At 37.2% G+C, this 21,797-nt stretch overlaps 1 protein-coding gene across 1 annotated transcript in view; it reads right to left on the bottom strand.

Annotated features, from left to right (window-relative positions):
* Window positions 1-21,797, bottom strand: part of ALDH1L2 (aldehyde dehydrogenase 1 family member L2) — a 48,735-nt gene that overhangs the window by 15,466 nt on the left and 11,472 nt on the right. The window contains exons 3-15 of the mRNA XM_039877901.1: window positions 20,989-21,223; window positions 19,125-19,290; window positions 17,604-17,705; window positions 17,316-17,405; window positions 15,538-15,672; window positions 14,279-14,404; window positions 13,614-13,705; window positions 11,693-11,840; window positions 6,767-6,886; window positions 6,070-6,197; window positions 4,474-4,624; window positions 2,190-2,260; window positions 2,007-2,112 (exon numbers count right to left, since the gene is read on the bottom strand). Coding sequence (XP_039733835.1) covers window positions 2,007-2,112; window positions 2,190-2,260; window positions 4,474-4,624; window positions 6,070-6,197; window positions 6,767-6,886; window positions 11,693-11,840; window positions 13,614-13,705; window positions 14,279-14,404; window positions 15,538-15,672; window positions 17,316-17,405; window positions 17,604-17,705; window positions 19,125-19,290; window positions 20,989-21,223 — 1,670 coding nt within the window. The remainder of the gene's footprint in view (window positions 1-2,006; window positions 2,113-2,189; window positions 2,261-4,473; window positions 4,625-6,069; window positions 6,198-6,766; window positions 6,887-11,692; window positions 11,841-13,613; window positions 13,706-14,278; window positions 14,405-15,537; window positions 15,673-17,315; window positions 17,406-17,603; window positions 17,706-19,124; window positions 19,291-20,988; window positions 21,224-21,797) is intronic.

Here is a 21,797-nt window from a genome sequence, read left to right as displayed (position 1 = left end):
TGAATGTACTAGGGTTCGTTTTATTTTTTCTTCTATTTCGACATCATTTTAGACCTACCAGCAAAGTTGCAAAAATAGTACAAAGAATTCCTATATATCTAATGCCCAGATTCCTCAAAAGTTAACGTTTTAGTATATTTGCTTTATCCTCTTTCTATATACATATATAGACATATATATATATGTTTTAAACTCTTTAAGAGTAAGATATAGACCCTTCACCTCTAAAAATGTCTGTGTGCATTTCTTAAAAGCAAAGGATTCTTTTACATAACCACAGATCGAAATCAGTAAATTAACTGATAGACTACCCAATTTAAACTCCGTATTCAGTTTCACTACTCATTCCAACAATGTGCTTTACAAAAAAAAATGAAATCCAAGACCACACCTTGCATTTAGTTGTCATGTCTGTAGTCTCCCTTACTTAGGAAGTGTCTGAGTTGTTTTTTTTTATATTTTATTACGTTGTCATTTTTGATAAATGGAGGCCAGTTATTTTGTACAAGGTCTTTTTCTCTAGATTTGTCTGCTGTTTCCTCACGATTAGAGTCAGGTTACGTACTTTTGGCAAGAAAGCTGCGGGAGCGATGCTGAGCTCTAAGTGCATCAGACCAAGAGGAACAGCGATCCTAACACCGGAAGTGTTAATTTTGATGATTTGGTAACTTTGATGATCTGCCAGGTTCCCTCACTATAAGTTACTGTTTTACATTTTGTAATTAATCAATACTTTTAGGGAGATATTTTGAGACTATATAAATACCCAGTTACTCTTCAAATTTCCATTCATCCACTAGTTTTAATATCCATTGATAAGTCCTAGGACTTCATTTAACTAAGGAGGTAAAAGGTCTGTATTCAGAAAATTATAAAACATTGAAGAAAGAAATTGAAGAAGATACAAATAAATGGAAACATATACCGTGCTCGTGCATAGAAAGAATTAACATCCTTAAAATGGCCATACTACCCAAAGCAATCTATTGATTCAATGTAATCTCTATCAAAACACCAAAGGCATTTTTCACAGAACTAGAACAAATAATCCTAAGATTTATATGCATCCACAAAAGACCCTGGACAGACACCGCCATCTTGAAAAAGGAGAACAAAATTGGAGGCAAATTGGTTGGCTAGGGGACTAGAATAAGAGAGAGGCTTTACTATCTACCTCTTAGTATCTTTTGAATTTTGAAAATTTTGAATATATACCTATTTTTTTAATGAAATTGTTTCAAATGAGTAAAATAAGATGGCCGTAGTCACAAGACTTTATAGGTATGCCCAATGAAATTGTATTTTTTTAAGTCCTGAAAGAAGAAATAAAAGGAGAGTTGACTGTAGCAAACTATAAACTCTTCTAGAATAGAGACCAAGTTTTCTCTACAACTTGCATGTCTCAGAATGTCTACTACTGTGCACTGTACGTAGTAAGTGCTCAGCCAGATGTTAAGTTGGCTACCATATTTTTTTCTTGAAAAGCTATTAAAAGACATTTTTGAGAACTCTAACATCTGAATTATTCTTTTTTATTATTTTCTTGTTATTTACAAGTATATAATTTTGCACAGTTGCCACAATTATGTACATTCTTTTACATGTTTTCCCCTTATCTTCCGTATCTTTACAGTATTTTTTGATAATAAAATTTGAATACCCGCATAATACTTTTTCTTTTGATGTCTCATAATTCACTAATTATTGGGCATTTGGCATTTTGCAAGAATTGAATGGGTTTGTAGAAATACAGTGGATTTCACTGACATACACTATGCTTGCTTCCACTGTCAGTGACGTTTTAAATTATGCAATTTCCATAGAATACATTGGGTAACTATTAAAAAAGAATATTTTCTAATGTGAAATGATGCTTATGATATATGAAAAGCTGTCATAATATATGATCCCATTTTTGTTAAAAGACATAACATTTGTAATTGTCTGCCTCTGATTTAAGTTAATAGGAGAGGAGGTGATGTTACACCCGGTCCCTTGCATCTTACCTGTGCTGGCTTGAGCACTAAGGTGTTGCCTGCTGCCAAACAAGCGGCACTCTTCCATGCCAGCATCATCAACGGGTAATTCCAGGGAATAATAATGGCACAGACCCTACAGAGGAAGAAAGATGACATCCTTAGTTGTCTCAAACTAACACAAATCACTCAGAGGCTTTCTCTTTGTCTTACCCAAGTGGCTCCTTCTTGGTGAAAGTCAGATTGCGATTTGGACGGGCTTGGTTGATGGGAATTGTAGAACCCTAAATGACAAAAAAGATTGATACATATTTTACTCATTTAAATGAGTACATTTAATCTCAGTTTCAAAATAGGTTAGAGATTTGGGGACATTATAGGTGATTTTTAAAAAATTTTTTTCTTTAATCTCAAGGAATCCATTTTCTGTCTGCCTCTCTTGTTTTTTTTTAGCTGGTATGAAAAGGCGGTGTTTGATTTTTAAGAACTATATCCAAATCAAAAAAGGAACCGCTATTCTTTCTTGAAAGAACTGAGACACAGGAAAATAAACATTATTTTAATTTAGTCACCTCTATTCCAATTTCTTGGCATGGCAGAGAATGTCAATTGCCTGCCCAATATCTATTCTGCTCTCTGTCCTTAGTAACAGAAACTCTATATTAATAATGAGGAGGTAATGCACCCAGATAAAATACTATGTTTCTCAGTTGATAGGGATGGTCAGTGGAAGATGTAAGCACACGGCATTGGGAGAGGAACGCTCTTTAAAATGGGCTGACTCAGCTCAGACAAGTGTTCTTATATCCTTCCCTTCACTCTCACTTCTTCCTTTTTCCTGCTCAGAATGTTGGTGAAATGTCTGGCACTGTAGCAGCTATCATAAGACCATGGGGCAGCCTTGAGAGTGGAGATCACGTGGTACTAAGGATGGCCTGGCAGAGAGAGAAAAGGAACCTTCGTCTCACATACTAGACCTGACTATCTGTCTATGTGCTCCTTGAAAATGAGATAAAAACAAATTTCTTTTTTTGGGTTTTCTATTTACACAGCCAAACTTAACCCCAACTGATTTATGATAATAGTCTTTAACTGAAGCTATATATTTGTTTTACCATATAAAATATTATTGCTATTACTAATATAAATAAGTATACAATCTGCATCTAAAACCCTTGGGGCCAAGTGCATTTGGGATTAGAAAAATAATATAATGCATATACCTTATGTTATATTATCTAGTAGGGTCTAACACACTAATATTTATTTAGTGAAACATATGAATATTTACCCTAAATGAAATAAATAAAGGTTATAGATTCATGTTGGCACCAAATGAATTACCAATCAAACAAATCAATTTTCAGGTTTCAGAGCAATTTGGATTCATAATTGAAAATAAAGAAAGACTTGAACCACCATTACTAAATACTTTTATATGTGTGAATTTGTGGGTGAACAATAATAACACTACATTTCTGTGCAAGATCAACTATTTTATAGATTATATCTAATTTTATAGTATATAAATGTTTGCCCTTAATCCTCATTAGATAACTTGCAAGGTATGTATTGTTGTGAGCATTTTACAGATGAGGAAAGTCAGGCTCTGAGAGGTAAAAACAACCTTAACAACATCGGCTGATAAGTGGCAAAGCTGAGACTCAAAGCTAGGTATCTCTGACTCTATGTTAATACTGGTGGCAGCAATGTGCCCAGATAAAATATTATGTTTCCCAGTCTCCTTTGCAGATAGAGAGGTCAATAAGAGATAAAAGCACAAGGCATTACAGAGGGTTGGGCGGGAATGCTTTTCAAAGTCCTTTTACCTTTCTTCCTCTTTCCTGCTTCCTTTTTATTCATGGTGGGAATTGTGGCTGTAATGGCTGGTACTACAGTGATTATAATGAGTCTGAGTGGTATGCATTTTACTGTTTGGTATGAGCCCTACCTTTCCCTTTTGTAGCCCCAATGCCAAGGCCAAGTATAGTTGTCATTTGTCATCATACATGTGATTTATTTTCCTACAGTAAAAGGAAAATTAAATATTTATTGTACCCATGTCTTAAATTGTTTTTCTCATACCCTGTCTGCTTAGCCCACCTATATTACCTCTCTAGCCTCTGTAGGCATTTGAGTTTGTAACCCTTCCATGATACCTGGCTTCTCCCTAAATGTCCAGATGATTAGATGTCCTTGGGAGAAATTATAGTCAAGTACAAAGAACATCATTAGACTTTAGTTTAGAAAAATCTTAACTTCAAATCCTAGCTCTATGGTGCACTTACTGTGTGATCATAGGCAAGTTGAGCTTTCATTTTCTTACTTGTAAAAAGGGATAATAGCTAGCCGCCCACTTTGGATAACTGTTACAAGGATTCAATGAGGAAACCTACATAAGGGGTGGCTCCGACACAGTGTCTTTAAAAACTAATGAATGGTTGTCACTTTCCCTATTGGAACGATCTTCATGGAGACAACTAACATTTGCACTTACCTGAATTTTATCACACCAGCCAGCAAAATATCTGAAGGTCTGTACAGACATTCCAATGTGAGTCTTCAGAGCCAAAGTATAGACAGCGCCTGAATCGAGAGCTTCAATGGTTGCCAGTTCTTCTTGGTTCTCTTCCAGTAGGTCTGCAAGTCTGTACAGTTAGTGAAAGAAATCCACTTAACACATGTTGATTGAGCCCCTATTATCTACAAGAACCATCCTAAGAATTCAGAGGGGAACATGAATGGACTGGGTCTCTGTCATCATGGAGAAAATGGTCCAGTAGGGAAAACAGACATTAAACAAATAATGTCATAAATTATTTATTCCAAGACTTAAAAAAGAGATACAGAGGTGTTGGAAGCCTGTACAATTTGCTTCATAAATTTATAAGCAGTAGAACAGTGATGGAGCCATGGAAATCTAAGGAGATCAATAATAGATAACAGTGGGCATGTGCATAGTTCGTGAATATACAGGGAGATGTTAGAATGCAACCTTCACCCTTGGAGGACCCATGAACGCTTGAGGATTTCTGGTTGGCACAGAAATATTTCTAATACTAACAGAAGACAAGATAGAGATGCATGGAATCAATTGAGATATCAGAACAGATTTGTATCTAGTGTCCAATTTCTATGGGAAGATAAGTCCAGGACTGTCCAATGACTATAAAGTAACAAAAATTCACCTTTTTTGCTCTCTTCCATTATTCATTTTCTTTCCTTCCTTTAGTGATTTTCTGAGCTGTTCCATTTGGACCATTCCAAACTCAGACTTCAAATCCCCTTCTCCTAATGTTTCTTCTAGATCTTGCTCTAAAAGACCTTTTGACCAAGATCTACTTTTTGGTTTTAAGTAAGTAGAAAACTGGATTTATGTTTGAATCTAGTTAATCTTGCCATACTCAGTTACTAATTTATAATTTTAGGCCATAGTATTTTCCTCCTTGCTTTGATTCTCTACACATCATGTAGATTTAAAATTTGTCTTTGAAAACAACAGGATGCTGGATATTCTCTCTGGTGGGTATTCATTCTCCCCTCTGTTCTGTGACCTGGGACTGCATTAGTTGGCTTCCTTGCTCTCTCACTGGGCTTGACCAGTGAGAGTCCAGTGGGTGACATCTCCAGAAGACTGGTGAAATGGAGGTAAAAGCGGCTGGGGATTCGAATCCCCTGTCCACCTCCCTGATGGGCTGCGGTTGAGCAGTTGCTGTGTTCTTCCACTCAAAACCACTGTGGTGTGGTCTTCTCCTGCAGCCTCAGATCTTGCCAGAGTCTCCTAACAGCCCCTTCAGATCTTGGGAAGGTGGTAGCTGCCCCCTGCTGCTACCCCTGCCTGGTACTTCATTATGCCTTGACCTTGCCCTCATCTTTGTAAGTAGTCCCTTATGAAACCTCTTTTCCTATTGGGACCCCAACTGATACAGGCAATAATACAAGTTAAGAACTCACATATATGAAATTTTATAGGATGTAAGCAACAGAAGATATTAGTAAGACGTGCATATGAAATATTTTGAAGAAATATTTTAAAGCTTCACAATGTTAGTCGATGTCGAAGTTTGCAGACTTGCATTTTTAAAAACCATACCTGTACATCAATCTTCCCCTTTCTCTTGCATTCATTCTTCCCCATTCACCGTTTTCAAAGGCATCTTTCGCTGCTGCTACTGCTTTATCAACATCCACCAAAGACGCATAGGATACTTTGCATATTGTCTATTTCAAGGTGAGTAAAAATAGGTTATAGGTTATTTATATAGAGAGATACATAAATGTGCTTCTTAGAATTAATATTATAAAATCCAGAGAATTTTATGAGGGAAAACCAATACATCCAATAGTATAGTAAAGAAAAAGAAACAATTTTAACTGAAATTTGGTACTTCTCATGTCACACTACACTATGGAAAGAAACATTTAGGAAAACTATAACTACTTCTTCTGGTGGCTTAGGGGAGCTGCATTTCTTGCCATGAGCTTGCAAAGGCTGAAATTTTTTCCTACACATAGCTTTTTGTGGAGGTGTGCCTTTGATGTGTATATGCATAGCTATCTGTCTAAAGTCATCATAAATATTCACTCTATAAAATAGGTTACTATAGTTAACAGCAAACAGTACCAGAAGTGAATAGTTGAAAGAAATGCATGACGTACATTTATATTAAGTGTTCAGAGGTGGAGTGATATAATAAAGTACTTCTTAAGACTGTTTTACAACTGTGAGCTATAAACTGAAAGTCCGTGACCAATGGTCACGTCACCATGCACACCACATAATTACTCACAGAACCATCTGTTGGGTTAATGGTGTCATAAGTCTTCCCATCGTCAGCATCCGTGAACTGTCCATTTATGAAACACTGATATGGCATTTTCACTGTCATTTCATTGACCTCCTTTGAAACCTAAGAAAGAACATTATATTAATAGATTCAGTGGATGCCTGTGCTTATGCACTGGATACTGAATAGCAATAAAGAAACTTATTCCCTAATGCTGATGGAGAAGTAGAGTCAATGATATTCTAGTTCCTACTGTCCAGAAGAGACAAGGATATGTAAGATTTGGGCTTTGCGATGCTCAGATTGTCCACTGAGACAAGAGGTTAGATAGCATTTGTGATGACCAAAGTGTTCTAGGTTGGGCTTTACGAAGAGCTGATTTCCTTCCTTACGCAAATGAGGGATAACTCAAAAGACCTCCATAGTGGAGATACTACCATCTAGTGGCAACACCTAGGGAGTGCAGCCATTGCTTTCATTTAAAGTCTCAAAATTGCCTTTGGCAATAGGTTTCTTTTTACACTAGTGCCATTTTACGTTCTTTTCTTATGCTCCTCCCCATTTTCACTGTCTCTCTCTTACATATGTGTTTCCTAAATTGTACTCTCTACCATTAGCTAGCAAGTAAATTTAGGTTAGTCCATTAACCTCTATGAACCTCAGTTTTTTTCAACAATAAAATGGGAAAATAACACCTACTTTATACAATTATTATGAGGAATAATTGAGATAATATATGTGAAAGAGCATTATTAGCATACAATGCCATATCAATGCAAGGTATCAAAAAGGAAATTTAATGATTTAAAAAATATTTCATATAGAGAAATCGATGATGTTTAAAAAGAAATAAAAAATAGCAAAAGAGTGTCTTGCCTTATCCTATACCAAATACTCATGTTCCATAAAATATTTCCATGTGTTTATGTAAGATATAATGAAGGAAACTTCATCTAAATTGATGTGTTCAGTCACTGCATATAGTCCAATTTTCTAAACTCATCATTCTGGGAACATATGAAGTGTCTTACATGCATTACCTAATTTGATTCTTTCAACAATCCTATGAAGTGGATGTTTTTACTGTCACATTTAACATATGATGACACTGAGGTTTATAGAAGTTAAGTAACTCACCAAAAGTCACACAGCTAGCAAGCAATGTTACTTGGATTTAAACCAAGATTCGTCTGACTCCAAAATTCATGTTCTTAACCAGATAATGCTAAACTGCTTTCTAAATTTATCTAACTCTTATTATATACAAATAGATAGGAAGCACTTCTGCAGTAGTAGATTAAAACTCTCTGAAAATTTGCTTCTTCATAAAAGTAATGGGAACACTAGAAAATATTGTCAAAATAATTTTTCTCAGAACTCTAGAAATAAATCAAAGGTTTGCAAGAACCAGTTTATTCAAGAAAAACAGCTGAATCTCTGTAAGAATAGTAAGCTTTGTGGCATATTAATTTGCCCTATTCCCATCTCTCTCTTGAAAACTCTGCAGTAACTTGAAAACAAATATCCTTGCGACTATAGTAGCTGTGAAAACCAACAGCCTATTAGCCACTGGCGGGGGAAAAATGGGTCTGGAGCTCTCCAAAAGCCTCATCTCTAGAGAGTTATTACTATTAGACCTGGCAGCTCCCTGAAAAGCTCCATTCTCAGGGCTTGTCTTTATTTGACTTGACTCAGAGCTTGCTGTGCACAAACAACCCTGTCCCCAGGGAATTTATTCAAAATAATTAGTGGTAATTGTTTAACATGGCAGCTGCCTGAGGCACTAATACCAATTGGGGCTAACAAATAGGTGACCAAAGAACTGAAAAGAAAACCAGGCATGAGATATTACTAGGAAGCTTTAAGAAGCTCTGGTATGTTCCTGGAAATCTAGAAGGCCAACATATGTACAGGCTTGTGCATGTGCCCAGGAGAGACCCGACAAAGCTCTAATCTCTTACCTCTGGCTGACCTGAGGCTTTGTGCAAGCAAAAAGTGTGTGGAGACTAAGGCAGAGTTGCAAATTGCTTGGTGGAGCTTTCAAGGTGTACTCCAACATGCACAGAGTCCCTCAGTAAAGGCTGAGAGACATTGGTTCAAGGATATTTTAGAAAATCTATGTTCCATCCTTAGCTGAACACAAAGATAACTGAGGAGAGACTTCGGTGGTGGCCAACAACAGAGAATACAGGCTTTACAGAATTAGTCCAAGAAAATCACTAAATCAGGAAAAAGCAACAATAACAACCGGCAATGACAACGACGGTCCCTGTGAAGGCAGGGGAAGGGGATCTGATTTCCAGAGTTGCCATATTCTATTACTAAAAATGTCTGGTTTTCAACAGAAGATTATAAGATGTACGAAGAAACAGGAAAGAGAGGCCCATACATGGCGATGGGGTAGGAGTTGGGGCGGGTGGTGGGAACAGAAACCATTCCTGGAGAAGACAAGACATTAAATTTAGTAGACAAAAATTTTAAACTTTTATAAATGTGTTAAGAGTACCAAAGGAAACTGTGTTTAAAAAATTAGAGGAAAGTAAGAAAACAATGTCTCACCAAATGGAGACTGTCAATAAAGAGCTAAGATTTTTTTTTTTTTTCCTCAGAACCAAATAGAAATTCTGGAGTTGAAAAGTGCAATAATCGAAATTTAAAAATTCACCAGAAGAGCTCAATAGTAGATTCAAGCAGGTGGAAGAAAAATGTAGAAAACCAGACAATAGGTCAATAGAGATAGCCAATCTTAGAAACGAGAAAGAAAAATAATAAAGAGAAATGAACAGAGCCTTACAGGCCTGTGGGACACCATCAAATGTACCAACACATGCATCATGGGAGTCCAGAAGGAGAGGAGAGGGAGAAAGGGACAGAAAAAATATTTGAAGAATAAAAGCTTAAAATGTCCCAAATTTGATGAAAAACATTAATCCGCACATCCAAGAAGCTCAACAAACTCCAAGCAGGATAAACTCAAAGAGATCCATTCTGGATACATCATAATAAAATGGTCAAAATCTACAGACAAAGAGGGAATCTTGAAAGCAGCAAGAGAGAAGCAACATGTCACATAAAAGGGATCCTCAATAAAATTAGGAGATGATTTATCCTCAGAAACTGTGGCAGTCAGAGGGAAAAGACTGAAAGAAAAGATTGTTCACCAAAAATTCCATATATAGCAAAAATATTTTCCAAGAACAAAGGAGAAATTAAGTCATTCCCCAAAGAACAAAAACTGAGAGAATTCATTGTTAGCCTGTTGCCCTTAAAACAATACTAAAAGGTGTCCTATAGGCTGAAATGAAAGAACACTGGACAGTAACTTAAATCTACATGAAGAAATAAAGAACACCGATGAAGGTAAATGTAAAAGTCAATATAAATGTATTTTAGTTATTCATTTTTTTCTCCAATCTGATTTAAAAGACAACTGCGTAAAGCAATAATTATAAAACTATGTTAGTGAGCTTATAATGTAAAAAGATGCAATTTTTATGACAATAATAATAGAAATGAGGAGATAGGGAACAAAGCTATATTGTAGCAAAGTTTTTCTATACTATTGATATTAAGTTGGTATTAATTTGAACTAGAATATTTTAAGCAAAAATGTCCATTGTAATCCTCAAGGCAACCATTAAGAAAATAACCAAAAACATATGGTATAAGAAACAACAAGGGATTAAACTGGCATACTAGATAATAACCATTGAACACAAAGGAAAGCAGTAAAGGCAGAATAGAGGAGCATAAATGGCATAAGACAAGACAAATAGAAGCACAAGTGGCAAAAGAACAAATAGATAAACTTGATCAAATTTTAAAACTTTTGCATGTCAAAGAATACAAAAAAAGTAGAACGAAAGCCCACAGAATGGGAGAAAATATTTACAAATCATATATCTGATTAGGGTCTAGTATCCAAAGTATACAAAGGCCCATTACAACTCAAAAATTAAAAAGACAAATATCCTAACTTAAAAATGTGCATAAGATTTGAATAGACATTTCTCTAAAGAAGATATACAAATAGCCAATAAACACATGAAAAGATGTTTGTCATTAGCCATTAGTGAAATGTAAATCAAAACCACAATGAGATATCACTTCACACCCATAAGGACAGCTAATGAAGAAGACAGACAATAACAAATGTCGGTGAGGACATGGAGAATGGAACCTTCCTATATTGCTGGCGGGATTGTAAAATGTTGTAGCCACTTTGGAAAAGAGTTTGGTAGATTCCAAAAGTTGAACATAGCATTACCATATGACTCATCAATTCCACTCCTGAATATATACCCAAGAGAACTGAGAACATATGTCACAAAAACTTATACATGAATTTTCATAGCAGCATTATTTACAATATTGAGAAAGAAATAACCCAAATGTTCATCAACTAAGAAATGGATAAACAAGGTGGTATATCCACACAATGGAATATTATTTGGTCAGAAAAAAGAATGAAGCGAAAATATACTCTACAACATGGATGAACCTTGAACACATTATGCTAAGTGAAAGAAGCCAGGTGCAAAAGGCTATATGTCGTATAATTCCATTTATATGAAATGTCTAGAATAGGCAAATACATAGAGACAGGAAGTAAATTAATGGTTTTCAGGAGCCAGAGGCCGGGGGAAGAGAGCAAGGAATGGCTGCCAATAGATACGGGGTTTCTTTTGGGGATGAAAAAAATGTTTCATAATCAGATAGTGGTGATGGTTGCACAATTCTGTGAATACACTAAAAACCACTGAATTCTACATTTTAAAAGGACGAGTTTTATGGTATCTGAATTACATCTCAATAAAACTGTTATTTTTAAAGGTTATAAATATAAAAGTCAGTGGATGAAAGACAGAGCATTCTTTCATAGTACAAAGATCTTAAAGATTAGATTTTAAACACCATGGAAACACTTACGTAAGCTACTAGTAGCTCTGCTTCCTGGTCTTCTCCCCTCAGTTTCCTCACAATTTTCTGGATGAAGTCTTCGAATTTGGTGGCCATATAGACATCTTCATTCTGTAACTGAAGCCCACCACATTTCTGTCTGATCTCTTCAACCAGCCTTAAAGTAAGAACCAGTTCATGTTACATTTTTAAAGGGTTTGGGAGGACTGTATGATTACATTTGTCAAGTTGCTTTGAACTAAGACTTACGTCACATGCCTATTTAGATCTTATGAGATCTTCTAAGATAATCATCAGAGAAATGGAGAAGACTGGGAGAAAAAAAATTAAAAAGCTGTCTTGAAGGACAGTGACAATGTTTTGATTTGTTTTTAACTTTATACATGACTAAAAACAAAAGAAATCAAGGCAAAACATTTTAATTACTTGCAATGCAAGCAAGATAATAAAGGACGGATAAAATCAGTTCCTTTCTTTTCTAACGTATTCAAGGAATAAAAAAGAAAGAAAATTTCCTAACTGTAAAGATTATGAGAGACATAAATCATATTGTAAGATTATGTATAAGTATAAAACGAACATTTGTTTGTATTATGTGATTAATATAGGTACTAACTAGAACCATACATCAATATCATTTTTGAAGTCTTTTTCAATCCTTTGATTCTTCACTTTTAATTTTTTAAATCACAGCTGTTATTTGATATTTCTTGAAGAACAATGGTGTACTAGATGCAGAAGAGAAACTGTACCACAGTTGTTCAGTCATTTATTCTCTAAAAGAGATGAGGTGCCTTGCTAGTTCACAATAATAATGTCTGATTATTATGGTAAGTCAGATATTCAAACAAGAAATGGGTAATTCCTGCAGGAATGTCTTCCTAGAAAAAAAAAAAAAAAATTAAAGGACAGTAATGAAATCTTTAGTTGAGCAAGTTAGAAGTTTCTGGGAAGTCATGAATCATAGCTCAGAAATCTGTAGTTTGAAAAACCAAAACTCTTGACTTCTGATAATGACATTTGTTCTTGAGATGATCATTCTTGATTACTGGACTAAAAAAGCTTCATGAACAAAAGTACCTTGTCTTGTTCGTGACTGTAACCCCAGTGCAAAACACTGTTCCTGATATGCAATAAGTGTTCAATACATTTTGTGAAGTAAATGAGTGGATAAATGAATAAACAGAATTCATCAAGAATGCTTGCTTTATCAAAATGAAGCATTATGCCAAGAGGAGTAGCATTCTTCACTTTGTTTAATTAGTGAGTGTCCATAGTATGGCCCTCAAAGTAAGAACACCTCTGCAGCACCTTCCATTATTAGGATCCTGGCATGCTCTTGGTGCCACGGGTATGTGTGTGTGTGGGAGGGGAGCTTTCTAGGACTCTAGCCCTTTCAACTTGCTGTAAACTTCTGTAGAGAGATTCCTTCCATAGGGTGATGATCTCTACTCTTGCAAGTAGCCTAATAATCTTCATTCTAGATATATCTTACTGAGTAATTTGAGAGGACAGGAAAAGAAGATTTTGGTGAGAAGTGTAGCCAGTGTCAGGTATCCTTCTGGATCAGACTATGTAGGAAATTCCTGATTAACATTCTCACCCAGAACGTCCCAATTCCAATGTCATATTGGAGGAAAACCAGCTAAGAAAGGCAAAATTTTAAAAGAAACTAAAAAATGGCAGGGTTTTCTAGGGAGATAGGAAATAGGAAAATGACTGCTGGTTAGTAACAAAGAGAAGGGAATAAATATATGTGTTTGACCATGGAAACAAACAAACAAGCCACAAAAAGATGAAGAAAAGAGAAAAATAGTACGTGGGTAGGATAGAGTAATAACATCCAGAACAAAGGATTTAGATTTGATTTTCAAAGTCAAAGTCGGAATCCCTAGTGGAGGGGTATGAGTCAATAGGGTGGTGGTTTTACCTGACAACATCCATTGAGCTTGCTCCAGATTTAAAGAAGTCTGTTGAGTCTTCAATAACAGGGACATTGCTTAAAATTCCAGCCCAGATGACCTACACAACAAGGGTAACTTTTGTAAGGGCTGTGCCACATAGAATTCACGGCCAGAAACTGGCTAGCTTCTTATCAAATCTATTCTTCTTCATCTTGGACATATAGCTTGACTACATTTCTCAGCATCTCTTCAAGTTTGATGCAGCCATATGACTAACTTCTAGCCAATGAATATGAGTGGAAGTAACCTGAATTCCAAGTCTTGGCCTGTGGAAACCTCCCTCACACAAATCTTTTGTCCTACTTGTCTGTCTGGAATGGAACTGACCCCCAAGGTGACCTTGAAGATAGCAGAGCCTGAGTCCCTGAATGACTCCGCGCCTAATCCTCAGGTGCCAGCTTCACCACTAATCCCTATGCCAACCTAAAACTGCTCTGGATTATTTATGTGAATGAAAAATAAGTTTACATATAAATTTTGGGGTTGGTTTCCTATTGTAGCTAATACAAAAAAAAGAGGAAATAAAATTCCATCCTCACTACTCTGAGGACCAAGGGTACCAGGTACAAAAATGCTTTGTTTTTCAAGGTTTTCCAAGGCAAGAGCCATGGGAAGGACGTCACACATTCACCTTGATGGTCTCTGCCACCTTCACCTCTTCGGCTGTAAGTTCTAACACTGATGTCTCGCCTGCTGAAAAGTACTGAGAGGCAGGAATCATTTTTCCATCTTCGAACTGCAGGTTTCTCACCATTAGCTACAAAATAGCAATGCAACAAGCAGAAAAATTGACGATTTGGACAATTCGAAAGTGAGGTTGGTGGGAGAAGGAGTCATATATATTACATGAGTATCAGGACTAGCTTATTTGGAAAATACAAAAATATGGATTAAGAGCCCTCATCATTATGTGTAAAAGGACTGAAATGGTATTTTAATAATGGCAACAGAGAGGGAAAAGTTAAGTCTAAGGATAGACACATCTCAAAATGGATAATAAGCCCCTGAACGATTGACATCTGGATGCATATATTTGGACTAAAATCTACTATAACTACTACTATTATTCCCACCATCTGAACACTTACTCTGTAGCATGAGCAGTGCTAAGTATGTATGTACTGAAGTGTCTTATCCAATCTCATAAATCCGGATAGAGGCAGGTGCCATTATTATCCCCATTTTACTGATAAGGAAAAGGAGGCTCCATGAGGCTAACTGCCCCAAGCCACACAGCTAGTAAGTAACAGAGCTGGGGTTACAACCCAGAACTAGCTGCACTCTGATGCCCAGAATCTTAATAACCAATCTATCCTGCAAACTACCGGAAAGTATCTGTAAGCAGCAAATTCTCTTTTGCTTTCTCTATGGGGAAGCTGCCCAAGAGCCCCTGAGGCCAGAGCCCACACTGCCAAGCGTAGGCAGTGTGGTCGGGCTAGTGTGTGGTGAGGCGAAGGCAAGGAACGTCCGGAAAGGACCATATCCAACTTATTCGATCCTCCCAGACTCTGGCAGTGGGAAGGCAGACAGATGGAATTACTTTCTCTGTTTTTTTTTAATGGAGAAACTGAGACTCAGAAGGGAGAAGCATTCTGCCCAAGACCAGTTAAGTGGCAGAGCAGGGATTCTCATCCTGTCTCCTGACTAAATTCCAAGCTCTTACTACCGTATCACAAAGCAGGCTGTGCAAGTCCTCGGGACCCATCGAACCTTGTTCTCATCCAGGCACACAGAGCTAGTTCATCCCCAGAGCTAAATGGGGCAGGTACTTTGAGCCTCCTGCATCCCACTGCAAGCCAGATTATCTTGTGGAAGATATTCTCTTGATAGTTCAGGTTATAGAAGGAAACCAAAATAGTTATTTTATTGGTGACCATACTGAATACTCACTGCTTTTCCATCGTTACCAAAAAGAACAAGTCCGTTTTTGGTAACAAGACCAGGCGTCTTGGCACCTTTAATTTCCAGTGGTTCTCCAGGAGGCACGGAGCTCTTCAGTAATGACGAGCCATAGAAAGTGACCATCTAATAAACAGATCAAACCCAGATTGCAAAACGAGGAATTTACACCTAGGAATAAGGGTGGATGCAAGCAGCACTCCCTGCAAAAAGGCTGGAATTATCATTTATGATACAATTGGGACACCCCAACGCGAGCGACTGTACCCAGCATCTATAGAAATGACACGAAGCAAGAGATCGTCTATGAATGTATGGTGGAAGTGTTTCAAAAACGCCTCACATCCAGATGACGTGTATATACATTTATCATTTATTCACATTGATGGAAAGGAGAACGAGATCAAAGCTTTCACAGGCTGAAGGTAGGGGTTTCAAGGGGTGTAGAGGTGTTGGTAGGGGGTCAGTGAGGGTAGATGCAGAGAAGAAAACAGACTATTACAATGTGAGATCATTGCTGGCAATTACAGGATGCTTTGTGGGTCAGTTCATGAAAACAGGACTGGATTTAGAATGTAATCCAGAGAACTCAACACTAATTGATTTATTACAATGACTATCAGCTCTCCTTTATTGAGCACTATAATCGTTAACATTTACTGAATACTTATTTTATGGCAGAGACCAAGTACTTACATGAATTAACATACATTAACTCATTTAATCTTCACAACAACCCATAACCTATAAAGGAGGTGCTATTATAGTCCCATTTTACAATAAGGAAATCAAGGCACCCAAATGGTTAAGTATCCTGCCCAAGGTTACAAAGCAAATAATGGCAAAGCCAGAATTTTAACTGAAACATTCTGGCTTCAGATCCATTAATCCCTGAACTAAACTTCCTCACTTGGTCCTTCATTGATCCCTCATATTTTTATAGGTACCTAATATGCACTAAGAACCCTGCTTAAGCGCTGAGATTATCAAGACAATAACGTGAAGCCCTTGCTCCTAGGGTTTCCTAGTCTAGTGGTGGAGGAGGGGTAGATACATAAAGAGACACCTACAATGCATAATATGCAATGTCAGAGGTAGGCAGAGCCTTGTTGGAACAGAGAAGTTGGACACCCAACCCCACCAGGCTGGGTGTGTGAGGTCAGGAACTTTCTTAGAAAAGGTGAAACCCGAGAACCTGAGTTGAGTTGAGATTCCCCAGGGATTAGAAGGCCCTTCCTGCTCCTGTCCCTGCCCACCTCCCCTGTCTCATCTCTCCTCTTGCCTCTTACACACCTGCTCGTCATACCTAAGGTTCCAGCTTCATTGCGATTATTTGATTGGGTAAATACACTTTCCTGTCTCTAGGTCTTCACCTCTTTTTCTCATTCTCTACCTGTTGACCTTTTCTTAAAGTACAAGCAGGTAGGTCAGCTGTTCTAGGAAGCCTTACTTAACACACCTAAATCTGGGCCTCAAGTATGTACAGCATTTGTCTTAAGGCATTATGAGTGTTTATTCACTTCTCTGCTTTTTCTAGAAAACTGCAGACTCCTTGAGAGCAGAAGCCATGCCTACAGCCTGCCTCACATCAAATGCTCAATACATGCTGAGTAAAGAAGGGTGGGGGGTGTTTTTTTTTAGCAGGTCACATATACCTAGGATCACAGACCTTCCACATGACCAAGGGGAGGCCAGAGGAAGCCTAGACTTTGTGTAATATCTCTTATGAAGGTAATATGGAAAAAAAAAAATTGGTCCCTAGAACATACCTGTCCATTGATCTCTGTCCAAGCTCCAGGGACTTTATCATGGCCCCGGATCCAGTTATGTAAAACTTCAGCAGACTGCTCCCAAGAAATCTAGGAAAGCACAAAGCACAGGCTGACCCTGCTAATGTTGACTGTGTCGAAGGCAACAGAAACATTTTTCTCCAACAGAAGCAGAAGTGAGTGGGAGTGGGGCTGGCTGGCTTGGAGATCAGGACACAGTACACTGGGGGCTACTTAAAAGTAGAGGGTCATGAACTCTGAGATGGGTTATCGACTTGATAGAAGTACCTCGGCATTTTCCTTTTTCTGGATACCTTCGTATGTCGCCCCTTCTTCTGTCTGGGGAATCCGAAGAGCTTTTCCATCGGCTATGAGTTGGACAGCTTCCACCTAAAGCCAGAAACGTTAGCTGTGTGATAGCCCAGTGGGCAACAATGGCATGGCTGTTTGACCGAAATGTCTGCTTAACAGGATTTCTACATATAAATCTGTCCAGAGAGTCAGACTATGGGAATGACTACCATTTCTTCAGATTCACAGATATGTGCCAGGCAGTGTGGTACCTACTTTATGTAAATAGCACTTGCAACATGATGCCAGTTCTGCAAGATGGATATTATTGCTCCTGACTCACAGATGAGAAAACTGAGGCTTAGCAGAGTTAAGCAACTAGTTCAAGATCACAGAGATAGCATGTAGGTGTCAGAAGCAAGATCTACATCCAAGTCTATCTACTGCCAATATCAAGCCTGTACTCATAAAATGCCTCCTTTGTTTAAACAAATTTCAATCTCCCTTTGATGAGTCAATGGAAGTTTTTGGAATATAATTGTAAAATAGGTCATTATGGGTTATTTCTGTTCATCACGACGATTCTAGTAAGTGATATATTATTATATTTAAGTAATTCTGCTTGCTTTCTAGCTGAGTACACCTGGAATTAAAAAGAAGTTAACATCTACCCCTGAGTCTGATTGCCTTTGGAATGTGTCCTGCATTCTCTTCTATGCAATATTTATATTTGCCTTGAGTTCAGAGCCTCACTCTTTCACTGAGAAATCTCAGATTTCTCTCTAAGCCCTCACAGCTGCTGACCAAACTTCCCAAGAGCACATAGAGGGAGCCAAGTTCACAGCTCATTCATTCTACCCACTTCTAGCTATAATATCACCCAGGCTTAGGTACAGGATCTGGGCTTGAGCAAATGCCACTGAATACATATAATACTATTTCTATTGTAATTATAATTTTTTTGTAATTATCATTTTTATAATTACAGCTCTTACTGTGTGCCAGATGCTTTACACAAATGCCATTTAATTTTCACAACAACTTTATAAGTCAAGAAGTATTATCCACATTTTATAGATAAGGAAACCAAGGATAAAGAGGCTAAGTGACTCATCTATTGTCATATGACAAATAAGTGGTGGAATGAGAACCCTGGTGTCATTAAATCATTAAATTCCTTCAAATACTTTTGAAAGAAGTTCAAATTACACAGCGAAAATTCTTAAGATTCTGTACACTTCTTTACAATTAGTCATTATAAACAGGGTTGGAGATTCAAGTATTTGGTAAAATAATCAAAGCAGATTGCTAGTTCATCTATTTGATCATTGCTCTCAGAAGAGCAAGTCTGCTTCATAGACTAAGACATTTTAAAGTTTAGGTAAATATAAATTGAATTTTGTTTTTCAGATTTATATTTTTAGTAAAAATTCATATGAGCAAGTTTTCGATAAAGGAAAATAACTTCAAAACTGTAAAGGTTTACTAAATTCTTCTTGATGGCATAACTATACTGACCATGGCCTTGATTCCTTCAGGAAAAAGAAATCGATTATAAAGCGTATCCACTGTGTCATTGGGTTCCACATCACATGATCTCTGAAGAAGGATGGGTCCCGTGTCTAAACCATCATCAGCCCAGAATACAGAAAACCCAGCTCTCTTATCTCCCATAATGAGGGTCCTGTGAAAAGAAGAGTTTCAACTTAAAACGTTGGTGAACTGTATCATAAAGTAATGAATAAGCGATGTTAAAGTACAAGGTAGTTACAATGGAAAGTAGATGGTGAATGAAGCTATTGTGAGAAATTAACAAACAGTAGAGCTGGGAGATGTCAGCACTCATAAAAAGCAGTACTTAATGGTACTGCTATTTTATGCATCCTCATATCTAAAGTCTTGTTAACACATGCTGATAACTTACAGTCTACTCAAATAGGCATGAGAGTCCATCATTGCTACTACTGACTGACTCTTTGGTGTCAGCTTTCTACTGCAGCATCAGGTAATTTTGCCCACCTGGGTCTAACTCTTAACATCGTACTTGACTCTCTATTAGGCAGAATAAGATAACGAAAGATAAAATAGAGGATACTCAGTGCAATGTGAAGAGGAAAACTGATTATTAATTTAAGCTGTGTAATTCAGGAATAAGCCACTTAAAGCTAGAAGTAGTTCTAGATTGCCTGCATAAATTGTAGTAAAAGATGGTTGATTAATTGAACTGTTTGTATTTTGTGTACTACAAAGCTTAGCCTAAGAGAAAATGCTAGCCCTGTAGGAGCTTGTCATAAATATAGTAAGCTGGATATTTGGATAAATACATAGAAAGACATCAGAGAGCAGGCTAATATAGTATAATGCGGTAAGTCAGCCATGTTCACAATCTAAGCCATTTTTACTTGAGTAATTAATCAAGCCAGACTTCAATCAATCAATCAATCAGTCAGTCAAACACTCTGTTCAGAAATATTGAAGAATTAACTGGCATTATGTTATCAAGAGCCCTGAAAATATTCATATACTTTGACCCAATGATACTGCATGTAGAAGCAATATGAAATGAGAAAAAATACAAATACAAAGATAACCACTACAGTAATATTTAAAGAAAAGAGAAATCACTCATTAATCAAACTTTAAATACACTGAAATGTCTTTTTGTCGCATTTAAACTGAATATCGATGTTCTGCCTGTTCAATAACCTGATGCTGAGGGATACCTCAGAGATGTTCAGGTAAAAGAGAGTAGAGAGGATGGGAGAGGCCCACCTCAGCCCAAAGCGTAATGTACCTATGGTACTGGGTACCTCCAGCGTATCAGGCATTGTTCTTAATATTGGGAAATACAGCAATAAAAGTGTTAGACCACAGTCGTCTTGTCTTCCCTCAAGAAGCTTAAAGTTCAGTGGAGGAAGACAGAAAATGAAGAAGATAATTTCAGGTAATCCAGCATTTCCTGAAACATACTTACGACGTTCTATGCAAAAATGTTCTATGGTAAATAAGTTTAGCTACACTGTGTACTCAGAATCCCTGTTGAAGATTGTGATCCTCACCTCAAAGCACATGTTAAAAGCTCTAAGAAGTCCTGCGATAAATAAATCCAGCACAAACCAGGCTTGTCTGACCATAGAACCTTTGTTTGCTTGATACCTAGTTATAGCCAATGGAGCCAGTACTCCATAGACTATTCTTGGGAAAGGCTGTCCTGGCTTCTCTAGCTCTCAGGGGAGTTCAAGCAATAGTAGCAATCATGCAGGACCTTACAATTGTTCAAGCACACCTAGTTCCTTGATCACCTAAATAAAAAACAGAAAGATTATGGGCAATAGAAATAAGCCCATCTTCTCTGTTATTTAAAAAAAAAAAAAAATCTCACCAGTTAATAGCAGAGGCTCCTCTGTGCCTGGGAAGAATGGACGGGTGATAAATGATGGACCCATGCTTTGGGCTGTCAATTACATCCATGGGGATGAACTGCGTGCAGAAAGGAAGCACATTTAGCTCGGCACTCACGGATCTGTAAGCCTCTGCCACCTCCTTTATGGTCTTGCCCTTGACTCTCCATCTAGGGAACTTGAACACAGGGGTCCCATCTCTCTCTGCAGCCAAAGCTGAGCATGAAAGAGAAGATTATTTTCATCAAAAAGAATTTTAGCCATAATTTTATATTGCTATGAATTTATACATTGTAATTTTATAGTTTCATGAAACATTTACAAATAAAACATGGTGAAGAACAACTTAGATTCTGACCAGGATTTTACCTGCTACAATTTTAGCATGATCCATTCCTTTTTCTAATGTGATTTTTACCTATATATTTAAGGCATAATATTTTTGAACTTAAAAGTTTGTGGCTAGATAATATTTTGAGATTTTAACTGAAGCATTTTCTTTTATAGATCAAAATTTGTACCTTTATTACTGATACAACTACTTAAAGAACATTTGCTTGTTTGTTTTTAAATTTGGAGCCAAGTGTCAATACATCACCACCCAAATGAGACATGGTCAGCCTCTAACACAAATAGAAAACCTCAAGTCCCTTCCCATGCCTGTTTTCTGCTTGGTGGAGGTTTGTGGGGGAGTCCCATTTTTCCTCCGGGAAAACTGTTGATCAGAACACATTCTCCCCACCAAACAGGCAGATCCCAAAAGATAAAGGGAGAAAACAGCTGAGTTGAG

The sequence above is a fragment of the Pteropus medius genome, unplaced genomic scaffold, assembly GCF_902729225.1.
Source record: "Pteropus medius unplaced genomic scaffold, Ma_sr-lr_union100, whole genome shotgun sequence".
Taxonomy (NCBI): Eukaryota; Metazoa; Chordata; class Mammalia; order Chiroptera; family Pteropodidae; genus Pteropus; species Pteropus medius.
The sequence above is the reverse complement of the archived record's forward strand: the minus strand, read 5'-3'. Positions and strand labels throughout refer to the sequence as shown.